The sequence below is a fragment of the Pelophylax lessonae genome (genome assembly GCF_965119305.1).
Source record: "Pelophylax lessonae genome assembly, chromosome: 7".
Classification (NCBI taxonomy): Eukaryota; Metazoa; Chordata; class Amphibia; order Anura; family Ranidae; genus Pelophylax; species Pelophylax lessonae.
The window spans coordinates 151,066,609-151,084,615 of NC_138774.1; the positions used below are offsets into that span (position 1 = coordinate 151,066,609).

Sequence of the window (18,007 nt, forward strand, 5' to 3'; positions counted from 1 at the left end):
GAGGTTACCTGCGTCTACCCCAAAAAAAAAAACACCAAAAGGGGAGAGGGGGGGCGACGACTGTACTTACCCTTCCATGGTACAAGTATCGCTTCAGACAAAATCCTCGCCACCGAAGGGAGCTGTCGGCCAAGAGACCGCTGCAACTCAGCCCCAGGCCTGGTCGTATGCAACCCTGAGAGACCTTGAACTCGCAGGCCAGCCTCTATCCGTGAGGCTATGTTGCGGCCGACCTAGTTTGCAGCTGCGTTCTGCATGAGCTCGCTGGTTGGGCTGGGGGGGGGGGGGGGACCACTGGATCTAGATTATCCAGCCTGTCGCCAAGCCCGGCAGGTGATTGTAGATCTCCCAAGAGTAAAAAACAAAAAAGATGTAAGGAAGGAGAAAAAAAAAACTAATTGCTAGGACCAGAGATCCCAGCCTGGAGCCTAGGTCCTTACTTCTGACTAGACAGATTAAAACGGATTACCTAGAGCAGAGAGGGGGGTTACATACCAAGCTGAGGACGGCCCATGGGCATAGCAAGGCGTTTTTTTTTTTCTGCCTAGTCCTACTCCTGGAGGTGGCAATATAACCCAGTAGTTATGAATTATGGAGTGCTGTCTGTCGAATGAAAAAAAAAAAAAAGAATTGTTGCTCTACATAAAGATGGCCTAGGCTATAAGATTGCCAAGACCCTGAAACTGAGCTGCAGCACAGTGGACAAGACCATACAGCGGTTTAACAGGACAGGTTCCACTCAGAAAAGGCCTTGCCATGGTCGACCAAAGAAGTTGAGTGCACGTGCTCAGCATCATATCCAGAGAGTGGTCTTTGGGAAATAGACGTATGAGTGATGCCAGCATTGCTGCACACACTGCTGCCACACACACACACTGCTGCCACACAATGCATTAAACTGGTCTGTATGGCTGTCTGTCATCCCAGAAGCAAGCATCTTCTAAAGATGATGCACAAGAAAGCCTGCAAACAGTTTGCTGAAGACAAGCAGACAAGGACATGAGTTTCTGGAACCATGTCCTGTGGTCTAACGAGACCAAGATAAATGTATTTGGTACAGATGGTGTCAAGTGTGTGTGGCAGCAAAATAGAGAGGATTACAAAGACAAATGTGTCTTGCATACAGTCAAACATGGTGGTGGGAGTGTCATGGTCTGGGGCTGCATGAGTGCTGCCACCACTGGGGGAGCTACAGTTCATTGAGGGAACCATGAATGCAAACATGTACTGTGACATACTGAAGCAGAGCATGATCCCCTCCCATCAGAGACTGGGCCGCAGGGCAGTATTCCAACTTATCGACCCCAAACACCCCTCCAAGACAACCACTGCCTTGCTAAAGAAGTTGAGGGTAAAAATGATGGACTGGACAAAACTCTATTGAGCATCTGTGGGGCATCCTCAAATGGGAGGTGGATAAGCGCAAGGTCTCCAACATCCACCAGCTCCATGCTATCATCTTTGAGGAGTGGAAGAGGACTCCAGTGGCAAACCTCTGAAGCTCTGGTGAACTCCATGCCCAAGAGGGATAAGGCAGTGCCTGAAAAAAAAATGGTGGCCATACAAAATATTGACACTTTGGGCCCAATGTGTAACTATGTAGTTTGGACATTTTCACTTAGGGATGTACTCACTTTCGTTGCCAGCGATTTAGACTTTAATGGCTGTGTGTTGAGTTATTTTGAGGGGATAGATGACAAATTTACACTGTTATACAAGCTATACACTCACTACTTTAAACGTGTAATTTCTTCAGTGTTGTCCAATGAAAAGATATAATAAATTATAAAAATGTGAGGGGTCTACTCACTTTTGTGAGATACTGTGTATCAATATGTATATATATTAGAGATCGACCGACTATCGGCAACACCGATATATCAAGGGCCGATTTGCACTTTCCCCGCTATATTGGAAATGGCCTATGGATTACCGATATTGTCGTGACGTCATCGCGTATGTTGCGCTACGCGCCTCCGTGCACTGGGCAGCTTCTGCAGTCTTCTTAAGCCACCTCCCTCAACCTTGTCACAGTGTGTTTTACCCGCGGCGGCCACACTGGAGTCTGCTCTGTCTGCATGCTGTGCACAGTCGGTCAGACTCGGGACAGTGAGTGATCTTCAGTCACAGACGCGGTGCACGTTGTGTAACACAGCTGCCGTGACCACCCACCACCCACAGCTGCCCGGTGCCAGCCAGCCACCCAGTCCAACCCACCCACAGGCCTACCAGCAAGCCAGCCAGCCACAAGCCTTGCCTGACTGTACCTGCCAGCCACCCAATGGCCCTGAGCCTGAACCTGCCACTACCAGCCAGCCACCCACCCACCACAGGTTGCCACTGCCAGCCACCCACCACAGGTTGCCACTGCCAGCCACAGGGTGCCAGTCAGCCAGCCACTAAAGCGTGCCAGTCAGCCAGCCACTAAAGCGTGCCAGTCAGCCAGCCACTAAAGCGTGCCAGTCAGCCAGCCACTAAAGCGTGCCAGTCAGCCAGCCACTAAAGCGTGCCAGTCAGCCAGCCACTAAAGCGTGCCAGTCAGCCATTTTGTTTAAGCCTACATTAGTAGTGTCTTTTCAAGTTTCAATGGAAATAGATGGAGATAGAAAAATTAAAAAAGTGTGGTCTGGGACTACATCTCCAGGAAAATCAGCAGCACTGTGCAAGACGTGCAAAAGCAATGTAAGCATGTGATCAATAACTGCAAAAAAGAAAAAAATACATCAAATCTTTGGGCCCATATGAGAGTTCATCATCTTGAATTGTATAATGCAGGACAGAACAAACAAAATGAATCCCAAGGTGAAACATCACTATCCCAGGCAACAATAACAGATAGGTTTCAGAAAAAAAACAGGTGGCTAAAATCTGATGGAAGATCCCAAATGATGGACAGAGTAATCACAGAGATGATGGTCACTGATAACCAGCCATTTACAATGGTGTCTGACTGTGAATTTAAGTGGTTCGTGTCCATGCTTGAGCCAAGGTACACACTGAAGAGTGATAAATTTTATTGAACTGAAATGCTACCAAAGATTCACCAAAGGGTAGTTGAGAAAGTAAAGGCTATGCTGACACCAGAGAATGCTGGCAACTCACTCCCATTCACGACTGACTGCTGGTCAGGACAAACAGAATCACTAATGAGTCTAAAGCCCCGTACACACGTACCGATCGTCGGCCGACCGATCGGCCGTCTTTTGTCCCCGGGCTGTCGTGTCCGCTGAAAAGTGCAAAAGACTGCATACGAATTTTGTCCGCCGACTGCAGAAGTGATGTCATGTGATGGTTAACTTTCCCTGTGTTTTTTGTTTTCTGAGCATGCCCAGTCTTGCAAATCTGCTGTCTGTCGGCCGAATTCTGTACTGACTGGCGAACAATCGGCCGTTCTGGTGTCGGCATACAAAAATTTTAATGCTTGCACGACAGATTCTGTTCGGCCGAAAGTGCGCTGTCGGCTGTCGGAAGCATCATACTAACAAGCCGAAAATCGACCGATCGGTCTTCGGCTGAATCTTTTCGGCCGACAATCTGCACGTGTGTATGGGCCTTTACATGGCTTTTCATTGACAGCGGATGGACAAGAAGGCATTTGGTGTTGAATACAAAAGTGATGCAAGGATCCCACACTGGGGAGTACATTAGAGAAATGTTTCTAGGCATGCTAGAAGACTGAAGAATCACTAAAGACCGAGTGATGCTTGTGCTGCGAGACAGTGGAGTGAACATGGTTAAAGGTATGAGACTTGCTGAAGTGTCAGACCTCAGTTGCATGGCTCACACCCTCCAACTTGTGGTAAATGATGGTCTGTCAAACCAGAAAGCATTGCTTGACATTATTAGCATGCTGAAGAAGTGTGCAGGCCATTTCCACCATTCTATTCTTGCCATTCAGCGACTGAGGTGCATTCAGGAAGACCTTGGCCTACCCAAAAACAACTTGATACAGGCTGTTCCAACGCGATGAAACTCAACGCTACACATGTTACAAAGGATGCTGGAGCAGAAGCGAGCTCTCACTATGTATTCTGGTGAATAAGGAATTGGAGGACATTCTTGTCCTACTGCTGATCACTGGGAAATAGTAGCCAACATTGAGATGCTCCTACCCATTGAGGAAGTGACACTAGAGGTGAGTCATTAAGACTCATCTGTGTCCTCTGTCATCATCTGTGTCCTCTGTCATCCCACGTGTAAGAGTGCTGAAGATGCTTCTTCAACGGTAAGGACCCAACACACGTGGCATTAAAGTATGTAGGCAGGCCATAAGGGACAACCTCGCCATACGGTTTGAGAAGGAGGAGAATAAAAACGTTGTGCTTGCATGTCTTTTGGATCCTCGATACAAGAACCATCCTTACTCTTCTGATGATGTATTGGCCAAGGCAAAACAATGGCTGACAGAAGAGATTCAAGTTCAAAAGAAGGTGCAGGAGGTTCCTGACGAAAATAAAAGTCAAGCAGAGAAGGTTTCTGATGTGGAAGAGCAGGATGCAGGAGAAAAATGTCCAAAAAGACAATGGACAGAAGAGACAATTCATTGTGGTGAAATAGATGCCATGTTCAGTGTTTTATTGGGGCCTTATGCGGAGCATTCATCAGAATCTTCAATAATGAGCCTGGATGATGAACTTCATCTCTATTTGAAGGAACCAGTAATTGACAGAAAAAGTGATCCTCTTCAGTGGTGGAAAGAAAATGAGGCAGGGTACAAAAGACTTGCTTCTCATGCTAGAAGATACCTTTCTGCTCCTCCTTCTCGGTACTGAGCGTGTTTTTAGTGAAGTGTCAGCAATTTATGAAAAGAAAAGAAGCCATTTAACTGGTGAACATGCTGAAATGTTATGCTTTCTGCACTAGAATATTGTTCTACTTAACACTGATTTGAAAGTGTAGTAGGAGTGTCTGTCTAGTGTCTACCAGTCCACTGAGTCCACTCCAAATCTCCAATCCACCGTCTAGCTTTTGTCTAGCTATTTTTTCTAGCAGTTTTGCACTGACTGCGCTATGCAGTCAGTGCAAAAGTGCTAGAAAAGAAGCTAGACAGTGGATTGGAGTCAGCGGACTACTGCTGCAGTAGTGCGCCACTCACTGCTGCAATAATTTTCAATGCTACTGCAGTAGGGATTTAAAATTATTGCAGTGAGTGCCATACTGCAGAGGTAGTCCACTGACTCCAGTCCAATTCACTGTGTAGCTGTTTTGTTGCCTAGATTTTTTTCTAGCAGTTTTGCACTGACTGCACTGCAGTAGTGATTTAAAATGTTTGCAGTGATTGAGTGTCCTACTGCAGCAGTTTATTATTATGCATTAATGCACAATCAGAATGATGTGAAACTAAATGTCCCTGCAATTTAAGTTTTCCTATCATTTCTTATGCAGTTAAGGTGTGAAGAACTTGCCCTTAATGTTAAAAATGTTAATAAAGCTTTACGTGGTCAGTAACAGATGTGTCGAAATGTGTGTTTTTTGCGCAAAATTTTAAATGTCCAAAAATATCGGCCGATACCGATATGCATTGGCCAAAATATCGGTATCGACAACGAAAAACCTCTCTCATATATATATATATATATATACACACACACACAAAAACACACACACATATACTTGAATAATGGTGTTAGGTAGCCACTAATAGCAGGGATTCATTTTTCCACCAATCCAAATCTTATCAGATTGCAAAAAAACAGAAGCTTGAACTGTTAATCTATTCTCAGGGAGATAGAAGAGAAAAAAAATGGCAAAGTTTATTACAAAACAGTTTAAGAAGCTGATTTACAGAGGTTCTCAAGCGCTTCCCCCGCCATCCTGTCTAAGGGAAAACTGCAGTGAAGCTTTTTGGCTACACTGACGGTTCCCTACTGCACATGCTGAATGGCCCAGTGGGGGCCGAACTTCCCACTGAGTTTCAAACATGGGAGCAGAGGGGAGAGAAGGCAACAAGCCAGGTTTCCCCATTTTCCGCTTTAAGGAAATGCCTGTGAGCAGCCACACGTTGACGGTAAAGCTTACCAGATTGCGAATTTTCTAGCTTAGACTGCAGTTTCTAACCTGGAAAATCTACAAGATAATGCATAATATTAAGATAAGTTGTTACACAGCCTTAGCCAAGGGAAATTTTGACTCTTGACTGAAATTCCAATTTAAGAGTACAGTCTAGTTGGAGAAAAGGTCACATATCTATATCAACTTCCCAAAACAAGTTATCAAGTACTTATTTTGCCATTTCATTACATTTTTGTCTTAACTAAAATTTACCTGTTCTTCCAGTGGGAGGCTGAGACATAATCATTGGCTGTACAGCAGTCTGTGGCAGGACGGTGGATGTTACAGTGGATGGAACAGAAGGGCTTGAAGAGATTACTGTTGATGGTGTAGCATTTACACATGAGGTAGAAATTACAGAGGTCACCTACAAAATAGCGTAACAGGTAAGGTATGATGACAAACGTTTTAAATCAGATAAAAAAAAAATTGAAAAATTAAAGTCTTTAGAAGGAAAGAATCTTTAATGGATTATGATTTTCACAAAAGTCAGTCACAGAGGGATGGATTGAAGTTAAAATTTCTGAAGTACAGGCTGCTACAGGCACAGAATCTGGAAAAATTAGGGAGGCTATCCTATAGTAGGAGGGTAATCTGAACTTTTGCCATACAAGAACCAAATGGAATGCAATTCTTTTTATTCCAAATAGTTGCACAGTGGCGGCCGGTGTAATGAGGGCGCCGCCCCCCCCCATCCATGCGTCCAGCCCCCTAATCTGCATGCAAGGGCGCCGGACGCATGGAGCTTAATGTTTTTTTTTTTTAATCACCTGATTAGAGCCAGAGGCTCTAATAGGGTGATGCAAAGGGTGGAGCCGGGGCGCAGAGCAGTGCGCCCCGAGCCCACCCATTGTGTGACAATAGCGAATGAAAATTCACTATTGTCACACCGATCCTCCTCCTGGCCAATAAGGAAGCGCGCGATACGTGCTTCCTGATTGGCCGCAAGGCAAACCCCATGCCATTGGCGGAGGAAGAGGCGGGAGCAGGAGGACTCAAGACGCGCCGGCGGGATTGAGGAGAAGCCGACACCGGGACACTGATGAGAAGCCGCCTGCCGCCACTGCTCTAGGTAAGTAAGGGGGCACGCACGCTGATCTCTGCATTGGGGGAATGTATGCAGGTCACTACATTGAGGGGGCACGCATGCTGATCTCTGCATTGGGGGAATGTATGCAGGTCACTACATTGAGGGGGCACGCATGCTGATCTCTGCATTGGGGGCATGTATGCTGGTCACTGCATTGAAGGGGGGCATGTACGCTGATCACTGCATTGAAAGGGGGCACACTATACCTTATTTACTGAAGGCCCCTTTCACACTTTTGCGACCTCAAAGTCACGCAATTTTTTACAGCGTTTTTTGCCGCAAAGCAATGCCTTATTACATTTTTCTGTTTGCGCCCCCCCAAAAATTTTGAGCACCAGCCGCTGTATAGTTTATACAGTATATAAACATTTCTCCTGACTTATAGTCTTTAAAGATGGTCTTTTCATGAATCCTGAAAAAGTTGCCATCATCTACAACTGGCCCCCGCCCATGATTCTCCAAGCTACACAGGGCTTTCTAGGATTCCCAATTTACTATTAGCAGTTCATCCACAACTACTGTTCTTATTGCCCCTATTACAGCTATCACTCAAAAACATACTTACTCACAGCTTTGGCTGTGAAAAAAAGAAACTATGCTTTGAAGAAACCCCCCCCTTTCTAGTTCTCCAACAAATCAGCTACAGGAGTCTGTGCCATTCTATTTTAGACTTCTTTAATAAATCTAAGCAGCAGATAAAAACAATTCCATTAGGGATCGACCATTATGAGCCTCCCTTTCTGGTCTTCCTTTAACAAGGTCATCACAAGATCCTTGAGATCCTTGAGGTCAATTCATTATCCTTAAGGGTAACTCCACTTTCGTGGGGGAAAAAATAAAAAAAATAAAATCACAAGTAAAAAAAAAACATAGCGTATAAAATTGCGACACAAGTCATATTGTAATTGAATGTTATTAAAAAAATGTGATTTTTGTACTTACCGCAAAATCAATTTCTTTTGTTAATCGACGGACACGGCACTCCATAAATCATAACTACTGGCTATATTGCCTCCGCTAGGTGTAGGACTTGGCAGAACAAAAAACACCTGGCTATGCCCATTGGCCGTCCTCAGCTTGGTATACAACCCACCTCTCTGCTCTAGGTAATCAGTTTAGTAGCAAGCAGTATTAGAAGTTTCAGAACTCCCATAGAGGGGTGGGTGCTGTGTCCGAACACAGAGAAATCGATTTTACGGTAAGTACAAAAATCCCATTTTCTTTTTCGTTCATCGACAGACACCGCGCTTCATAAATCCTAACTACTGGGACATCCAAAAGCAGTGTCCTCCCATGAGGGGTGGGGAAAATAACCCAAGGCTAAACAGAAGGGCCCTTAACCAGGACACAGGAGCCCCGTATGAAAAAAGTTTAAAGAAAAACACCTCAAGAGGGAACAGCCCCTCTTAAACAGCAGCCTGCAAAACTCTGTGGCCAAAAGAGGCATCCGCAGATTCCAAAGTATCTACCTTATAGAACTTTGTGAAGGTATGCATCAACAATGAAGTGGTCGCCTTGCAAACTTGTGATATCGATGCCTGATGATGGAAGGCCCAAGAAGCACTCATCGCTCAAGCAGAATGCAGTGACAGGGAAAGGTGGAACCTGACCTTTAATGGAATAGGCCTGAGTCACCATCTGTGATCCATCTGGAGATAGTAGCCAAGGAAGCGGCCAGCACTTTTCTTGGTCCATCCGTAACCACAAAAAGCGAGTCGGACCTCCGAAAGGACTCAGTAGCTGCCAGATACACCCGAATCCCACAAACCACATCCAAGGTATGCAAAGCAAATTCCTTTGGATGAACCAGCTTGGGATACAAGGAAGGCAACACAATGTCTTCATTCAAATAAAAGTCAGACAACTTTGGGCAGAAATGATGGACTGGGACGAAGAGTAAAGTTTTTGACTCCGACAGTCGCCGCCCATTCACACAGTCTTCCCTAATGGGGTATTGCTTCCTCTCCACAGGAGTTTCTAGGCACAAGACTTGTAAAAGAACAATTTATCTACATAGTCACACCCATGGGGGCTGTCCTAGTCCAATACCCCCTGCAATAGCCATCCCAATTCAGTTTGGTCGCAAGCAGTGATTGTGTATAAAAAAACCCAAAGAGGGGCAGCGACTGTCGGAGGACTCAGAGAAAGGAATTTTACGGTAAGATTTTACAAAAATTCAGTTTTCTCTTACGTCCTCCGACAGTCGCCGGCCATTCACACAGTCTTCACTAATGGGGATGTCCCAAAGCAGTGTAGACATGAGGGGTGGGCAACGCAACCGCCAGAAAAGCAACGCAGTACCCACATCAGAGAAAGGAACCTTAAATGCACAGAAAGGTAACCTTCTGGGTAACAAAAAAGGGCTCAACATGAGTAACAACCCAGGAAAACAAATAACCAAGGGGAAAAAGAACCCCAACCGCCAGGGACCCGTACAAACCAGAGTTCCCTATGGCACTGCCGCACAGAGAACTTTGCGGCCAAAGGAGGCATCAGCTGACGCCAGAACATCAAAAGCCTGGTGCCGGAAGGCCCAGGACGCACTCACCAACCTGGTAGAATGCGCCTCGACAGGGAATGGTCTGTCTGATCCATTTGGCAATGGTTGCCGCAGACGCAGCCATACCCTTCCGAGGACCCTCAGGAAGTACAAAGAGAATCCGATTTCTGAAAGGATTCAGTCGACAACAGGTAAACCCTGATCGCCCTGACAACATCCAGAGAATGCAATGCCACCTCTTTTGGATGCTTAGGGTTCGCACAAAGCGAAGGTAAAACAATCTCATTGAGGTGAAAATCCGAAACCACCTTTGGCAGAAAGGACGGATTAGGTCGCAAGACCACCTTATCCCTATGAACCACCAGGTAAGGGGATCGGCAAGACAACGCCGCCAACTCCGACACTCTGCGAGCCAAAGTGATCGCCACCAGAAAGGCAACCTTTTTAGACAGCAGAGGTAATGAGATTTCCCTGATGTTTTCAAACGGGGAACGTTGTAACACGGACAGAACCAAGTTCAAGTCCCATGGAGGTAAGGGCTCCCTTCTGGGAGGAGCCAAGTGACGCATACCTTGAATAAAGGTGCGAATCAAGGAATGAGATGCCACAGGGCGCTGGAAAAGAACAGCCAGTGCAGATACCTGGCCCTTAATCGTGGCCAACGCAAGGCGCTGGTCCACACCAGTCTGGAGGAAAGCTAACACCCTCGCCACCGAGTAGAAACGAGGAGAGAAACCCCTGGACTCACACCAGGCAAAATAAGCTTTCCATGTATGGTAATAAATCTTACCAGAAGAGGCTTTTCTAGCCTTGATCAAAGTAGGAATGACGGGGGGCGTGGCTTGCGCGCACACTAAATGGCTGCTTGAGCCAATAGCTCTCTGGGACCGGCCAGGATCTCGATCAACAGCGGGGACATATCGATCGGCACAGCACCGCTACTTACCTCCTCCGACAGCCCGAAGCCCAGGGAAGATGTCAAACCGAAAATGGAAGGATAATCGGGGCCCCACGAAACTCACGGCCTTCTTCTCCAGGCCGGCCTCACAGGCAGGAGGGATCCAAGATGGCGCCGCCGTGCCAGCAGGCCGCAACGATGCGGTGGCATATACAGATCTCCCTGATACAGACCTCACATCATCGGCAGATGGACCCCCACCTTCTTCCCCTCCGGATTCTGCTACAGCCACGCCGATCTCTGGAAGCCCTGCAAAAACGAGGATGCGGATGGCTGATCATGGCCGCACAGGCCCCACAGTGAGTACCAGCCTATACTCCATGCATTCCTTGTCATCCCTGCAGACCTCCATATCAGCTTTCCCTACTACAGGGCAACCTGTCATGGACACAACCCTAAAGAACATGCCGATTACTTTTCAGTCCTCACTGATGTCTAACCTTTCCTCTATTATGGATAGATTTGCACTTGAAATGAAACATATGGGGAGTAGGGTGCACTACATGGAACAGAGGATGGAGGACTGTACAGATACTGTTAATGATGTTGTGGATGCATATACTGAGCATAAAGAGGACAATATCTGTATAAAAAATAAGCTGGCTGATCTGGAAGATCGTTCTCGCCGCAATAATGTTAAAATCAGAGGCGTTCCTAAAGATGTTCCTCCTGCAGAGTTGCAGCAATACGCAACCACCCTGTTCTCCTCTCTAGTGCTTGCTTTAACCCCTATAGAGCTCACTATCGACAGGATTCATAGACTGCCTAAACCCAAGTTTCTAGAAGCCTCAGTCCCCAGGGATGTTCTCTTACGAGTTCATTTTTATCCTGCAAAAGAAAAAATCCTGCAAGCATCCCGGGCACTGGGCACTCTGCCAGCTCCCTACACGCAACTACAATTGTTCGCTGATTTATCCCAGCACACGCTGCAACAACGCAGGCAGCTTAAAACGTTCACCAAGGCCCTGGCGAACCACAAAGTTACATATAAATGGCACCACCAAGCTACCCTACTGGTCACTTACAATGGGATCCCTCACACTATTTCCAGGAAGGAGGGATGAAATTACTACACTCCTGGGGTATTATCCCCGATCCACCGAGGGGCCCTCCAGATTTTCCACGTCGAACCCCGCCACCTTCTCAGGGGCATCACCAAGGCAGCTCCAGGCAAAGGTTCACATCGTGACTTTACTTTGCTCCCCATAATGAGCTACACATGGCCCGGCCGGCCCACTTCTGATTGATTTCTGTGCCCTTGCACCTTAGTTTCCACCAGAGGTGGATTTACCCCCCATTTATATCAGCAGGCCTGACCCAGGATAACACTTGCTGAATTTCACCTGTTACCAGATTATCGTTTTTATTTCCAGCTCACATTTCTTCCAGTTGTTCTGCTGTTTTCTTTCCTTACTTGTTTTACAGCATCATCGGAGCTACTTCCATCCCCATCTGACAGTGTCAGAAGTTCCTGCTGGTCATATAACCAGAGATCTTCTCTCTCATCGCCGGATACCTCAGGGATACCGCACCTCTGTGGGACTCACTTAGTTGCTGATCTACTCCTGGACCGCAAACGACCTGCATCCGAATCAACGGCTACGTCTGCATAGGCACTGGTGCCTCCAGGTACTGTCTTTACTTTGGAGATCACCCTCTCCACACAGCACGTTCACCGGTGCTTTTCTCATACAGACATCCACTTGAAGCTTCCTCTTCTGCCATGTCCTTTAACATAGTTTCATTAAATCTACGAGGACTGAACCACCCTGCAAAAAGGTCATTGTGGTCTACGGCCACGTCTCTGAAAGGGGACTTACTTTGTATTCAGGAAACCCATTTCGCCCATGATGCTACACCGAAGTGCACTCATAAAAAATTACCCATTCATGTACCTTGCATCTTGCAAGAAAAAGAGGAAAGGTGTTCTAATTGCCATCAAAGACACCATAGACTTTCAACATCATGTCGACATCCTTGACCCCAAGGGCAGATTTATCATAATTCAGTGCACAATACTCGGCAAGCGTTTCACCATCGTGAATCTGTACGCCCCGAATCAACACCAACGTTCGTTCATTAGGTCAGTAGTGTCCAAAGCGAAAGCCCTAGACTTTGGAAATCTCCTTCTGTGTGGTGATTTCAATCTCACGCCCGACAGCAACATGGACTCGGCTAAACCTAAACGTCATAATGCATCTCTGTCGAAATATCTTTGGTCTCAGGAATTGTATGTGTGGAGGTGCTGTCACGCGTCGGAGAGGGACTTTTCGTTCCTGTCCCCGCGTCACGGCACATACTCACGTATAGATTTATTTATCTCAGACAAAAAAGTGTTGGAATATGTGTCCTCGGTGGAGCTTCACACTGCTACCTGGTCTGACCATTCCCCATAACTATCACGCTGACCCTCAGTCAGCATGCCCACTCTCCATATGTTTGGAGGCTGCATAACCATCTATTAAAGAACCCGACATACTCGTCGGAATTGCAACAACACTTACAGAACTATATGTCGGATAATATGCTAGACGATTCGGACCCGGTGGTAGTGTGGACTGCCCACAAAGCAGTTTTGAGGGGGGTAGGGAAAGGAGAAGGAGGTTGCAGCGTTTGAACGATCTAACTACACAACTTTCTTCCCTTGACTCCCAAAATCAGCAAAACCCCTCAGGGGACCTCACCAACCGAATCTTCTTACTCAGGCAGGAAATAAGAGCAATGCTTCTAGAAAAATATAGCGACACCCTTAAGAAAACAAATTCATACTCCACTGGGCAAAAGGCTTCTAAAGCCATGGCCCTCCGTATTAAAGGACAGAGTATCAAAACTAGAATACCATTCATTCTCCATCCCCACTCTAAAGAAAAAATACTCAAGCCCAATCTTATCGCTAACGCATTTAGCGCATACTATGAAACCCTCTACAATATCCAGGCTGATCCAGATAGCCACCAACCTAGCCCCGCGGATATTGCCGCCTTTCTCAGCCATATAGAACTACCCACCGTATCTCCTGATACTTTAACAGTCCTCAACCAACCATTCACTGAATTGGAAATTGGGGCGGCAATTTCATCCCTTCCCAACCTCAAATCCCCAGGTCCAGACGGATACACGGCGGAATATTATAAACGGATCTCCCACTTACTCACACCTTTATTGGTTAAAGTGTTCAACTCTGCTGCTACCTCCTCCTCCTTCCCAAAGGAAATGCTTAGCGCCATGATAGTGACGTTACCTAAACCTGGGAAAGAACCCACTCAGCCACAAAATTTTAGGCCAATCTCACTCCTGAACATAGATGCGAAATTGTACGCTAAAATAATTGCTACACGGTTACTTAATATCCTCCCAATGATTATTCATAAAGACCAATCAGGCTTCACTAAGGGTCGCCAAGCATCTGATGCCACCAGGAGGGTTATTAATGCCATTCACCACGTTCGGAACACCGGAACGCCTTCTCTGCTCCTGTCCTTGGATGCAGAGAAGGCATTCGACAGAGTCCACTGGGGCTTTTTATCTGCAGTTCTACGCAAATTTGGATTTCATGGCTTCCTGTATAGCGCCATAATGGCCCTGTACTCGAATCCTTCAGCAATGGTATGCACACCAGAGGCAATCTCCACCCCTTTTACAATCACCAACGGTACTAGGCAAGGGTGCCCGCTATCACCCCTAATATTCAATATGGTTATGGAACCCTTAGCTGAACATATTCGATCCAACTCTCGTATATCGGGAATAGACATAGCTGGTACCCAACATAAAATAAGTCTGTTTGCAGACAATGTTATCCTTATGATCGCTAATCCAACTAGCTCTCTACCAGAAATCCAAAAGATCCTTAAATGGTTTGGGGAAGTGTCACTGTACAAAGTCAACGAAACCAAATCGAATATTCTTAATATTGGTGTGGACGCTTCTACCAGTGCTCTGTTAAACATCAGTTCCCTTACACTTGGGCAGAACACAGTCTCTCATACCTAGGTATTAAACTAACGGCGAACCCAAAAACACTCTTCCTACATAACTACATTCCAGCAAGTGACCGACTCCCAGCTGACCTTAAACAATTACACTCTCATAGTTTCTCATGGCTAGGGAGGCTAGCAGCGTTTAAGATGATGTACCTCCCACAATTACTTTATATTTTCCGAACCGTGACAATTCCAGTCCCTAAGATGTTTTTTCGCTCATTACAATCCCTTATTTCTTCTTATATCTGGCAGGGTAAAAGACCAAGGTGCGCTCATATAAAACTCATTAAACCTCGATCTCAGGGTGGGGCTGGATTTGTGGATATCTACGACTACTATTTAGCCTCTATCCTTACCCAGCTCCGTGAGTGGTTTGCTCCCACATCTCCTACTCTATAGCGGACTATGGAGGCATCTTACTGCATCAGATCAGATCTCCCTGCATGGCTGTTGGCAACGTCCCTGGGGGCAAAAAATTCCATCCCACTTTCCTACCGCATGGAAGTTGTTAGTCACCCAACACAACAAGGGCCTAGATACTGTAGAACTTCAGATCCCTCCGACGGCCCTCCATTCGTTGATGGCGGATTCGTGTTTCATTTTATGGCAAAACCGGGGCATAACCAGTATAAATGATCTTTATGAAACTTCCAAAATTATCCCTTTCCCTGCCTTACAGAATAAATTTCACCTTCCCGATACTGAACTCGTCCTACACTTTAGAACGCGTCATTTCCTCTCTACCCTACCACGATGGCCATTAAATGTCCAGGCGCAGGCTTGGAAATATCTCAACTCTAGCACCTCCCCTAAGGTCAGGGGCATCACCACTTTCTACAATCTTCAACAAAAATCAGTTTTCTCCAAGTCACTCCCCCACGTTCAGTGGGAGAGGGACTTGGGGATGGAATACACGGACAAACAATGAACAGATGCACTGAGATTAATATACTCATCGACTTGTAACTCCAACCTTTGGGAACTGACTCTGAAACTCTCGCTTCGTTGGTACCTCACACCGGACAGGCTTCGTAAATTTGACGTGAACAATGGCGGTCAATGCTGGCGAGCATGTGGAGGAGTAGGTACTCTCTTCCACATCTTCTGGCAATGTCCCCGTATCCAACCTTTTTGGCAGGCAATCTTCTCATTACTATCTGACGTGACTAACACTCGTATCGACCCAGAACCGGGACTGGCCCTCCTCTCCATAGGAGGTGAGCTCTTACACTATGATCTACGACACACAGTGACCCACGGCTTACTTGCGGCAAGACTACTCATAGCTAGGTCTTGGAAACAGGAAGCGACACCACCACTCAAAGGAGTGATTGACATGGTTTCTACCAATTTCTCCTATGAGAGGTCCTTATCCCTGAGAAATCAATCCACTGCCCGTATGACTAGGCTTTGGCAACCTTGGATTATCTGGCTTAATAGAGTATAAGTCCGCCCCGAATCTACTGACGTATTGCGAATCTACCCGGCTGGATCCTGGTGTCCCAGGCCTGGACACAGTGTGGATCCCATTGGGGGTGTCCTTTCCTGGGTCGTCCGGGTTTCGGAGGTTTATGATTTGCCAAAGGGGTATATTCTTGATATGTTATGCTTTTGGCGACATCTAGTGACAGCTAGGATGATTTACACTTTGTAAGGTATCTGGTTCCAAATATATGATTAACTATGACCACAGGAATAATGCGTATGCTTTACGCTTCTACTTATTGATATACATTTGCCTAATGTTCTGCTTACTATTGTTCAATGACACATTATTTACTGCGATTTTTGTTCACTTTTGGGAATTGTATTCCCCTGTTGTCTATATTTTTGTGTTGAAACTTTTATAAAAAAAAGTAGGAATGGCCTCTGAGGAGAGACGCCTGTCTCTCAGGACCTGGCTTTCAACAGCCATGCCATTAAAGCCAGCGACTGTAAAGCAGGATGAAGATCGGTCCCTGAGACAGCAGATCATCTCGCATTGGCAGCCGCCACGGAAGCTCTACGGCCAGGTGAACGATGTCCACGTACCAGGACCGGCGAGGCCAGTCAGGCGCTACCAGAATCGCCAGTGATTGTTCCGAGGCCAACCTGCGAAGGAAACCTGGACAACAACTGAATCGGAGGAAAGGCATAAATCAGATGATACTGATGCAAGGCAACCCCAACGCGTCCGAGGCGTCTGCCAGAGGATCGCGCGTTCTTGCCACGAACCTTTCCACCTTGTGGTTAAGCGGAGACGCGAATAGATCCACATCCGGGGATCCCCACTTCGCGCACAGCATTTGAAATACCTCCGGGTGCAGGGACCATTCCCCCTGGTCCAGGGTCTGGCGGCTCAGATAATCGGCCTGCCAATTCTCCACACCCGGAATGTGCACTGACGATTTCGCCGGGACAGGTGTCTCGGCCCAAGACAGAATACTGGTCACTTCCTGGGCCGCCCGGGCACTCCTGGTGCCCCCTTGGTGGTTGATGTACGCCACCGCAGTGGCATTGTCCGTCTGCACCTGTACAGGGCGGCCCTGAAGAAGATCCGACCAATGGATCAAGCACAGCCTGATCGCTCTTAATTCCAAAATGTTTATCGGGAGGGAGGATTCCTCCTCCGACCAAGTGCCCTGGGCAGACAGGTTGCCCAGAAGGCCACCCCAGCCCGACAGGCTAGCATCCGTGGTTATTACCGTCCACAGAATTGGCTGGAAGGATTTTCCGTCCGACACCGCCGGGGACTGAAGCCACCACAAGAGATCCATTCTGGTTTGGCGACTCAGAGACACTCTCAGGTCCAAGGACTGAGGTAGTCTGTCCCACCTGGCCAGGATCTCTGCTTGGAGAGATTGCGTGTGAAACTGTGCAAATGGTATCGCCTCGAAGGCGGACACCATCAACCCCAGGGACCGCATACAGGTCCGGAGTGACGAGGTTTTGTTGTCCCTGAGGGACCTGACCTCGTTCTGCAGGGTCCGGAGTGTGTCCTCCGGTAAGAACACCTTTGCTTGAGCAGAGTCCAGAACCATTCCCAGATACGGGAGACGAACCGGAGGCGACAAGGTCAACTTCTGAATGTTGATTGTCCAACCGAACTCCTGGAGCGTCTGGACCATAGTGGACAGATCGCGCAACAGGCTCTGACTGGCACTTGATCTTAACAGGAGATTGTCCAGATATCCCAAGACCGCAATGCCCTGTGCCCGCAACAGGCCCAGAACAGGCGTCAACACTTTGGTAAAGACCCTTGGAGCCGAAGCGAGACCGAAAGGTAATGCCACAAACTGGTAATGATCCTCCGCGATAGCGAATCGGAGGTACCTCTGATGACCCTCGAAATTGGGGATGTGCAGATACGCATCCTTCAGGTCTATAGAGGCCAGGAACTCCCCCGGATTCAGGGAGGCCACCACCGAGCGGAGTGATTCCATGCG

The 18,007-nt window shown here is 47.1% G+C and overlaps 1 protein-coding gene across 1 annotated transcript in view; it reads right to left on the reverse strand.

The window, feature by feature from the left end:
• LOC309559816 (UDP-N-acetylglucosamine transferase subunit ALG13-like) overlaps positions 1-18,007 on the reverse strand; it is a gene marked incomplete at both ends in the record, with an annotated part of 487,662 nt that overhangs the window by 87,297 nt on the left and 382,358 nt on the right. Inside the window, one exon of the mRNA XM_082263251.1 lies at positions 6,265-6,418. Coding sequence (XP_082119377.1) covers positions 6,265-6,418 — 154 coding nt within the window. The remainder of the gene's footprint in view (positions 1-6,264; positions 6,419-18,007) is intronic.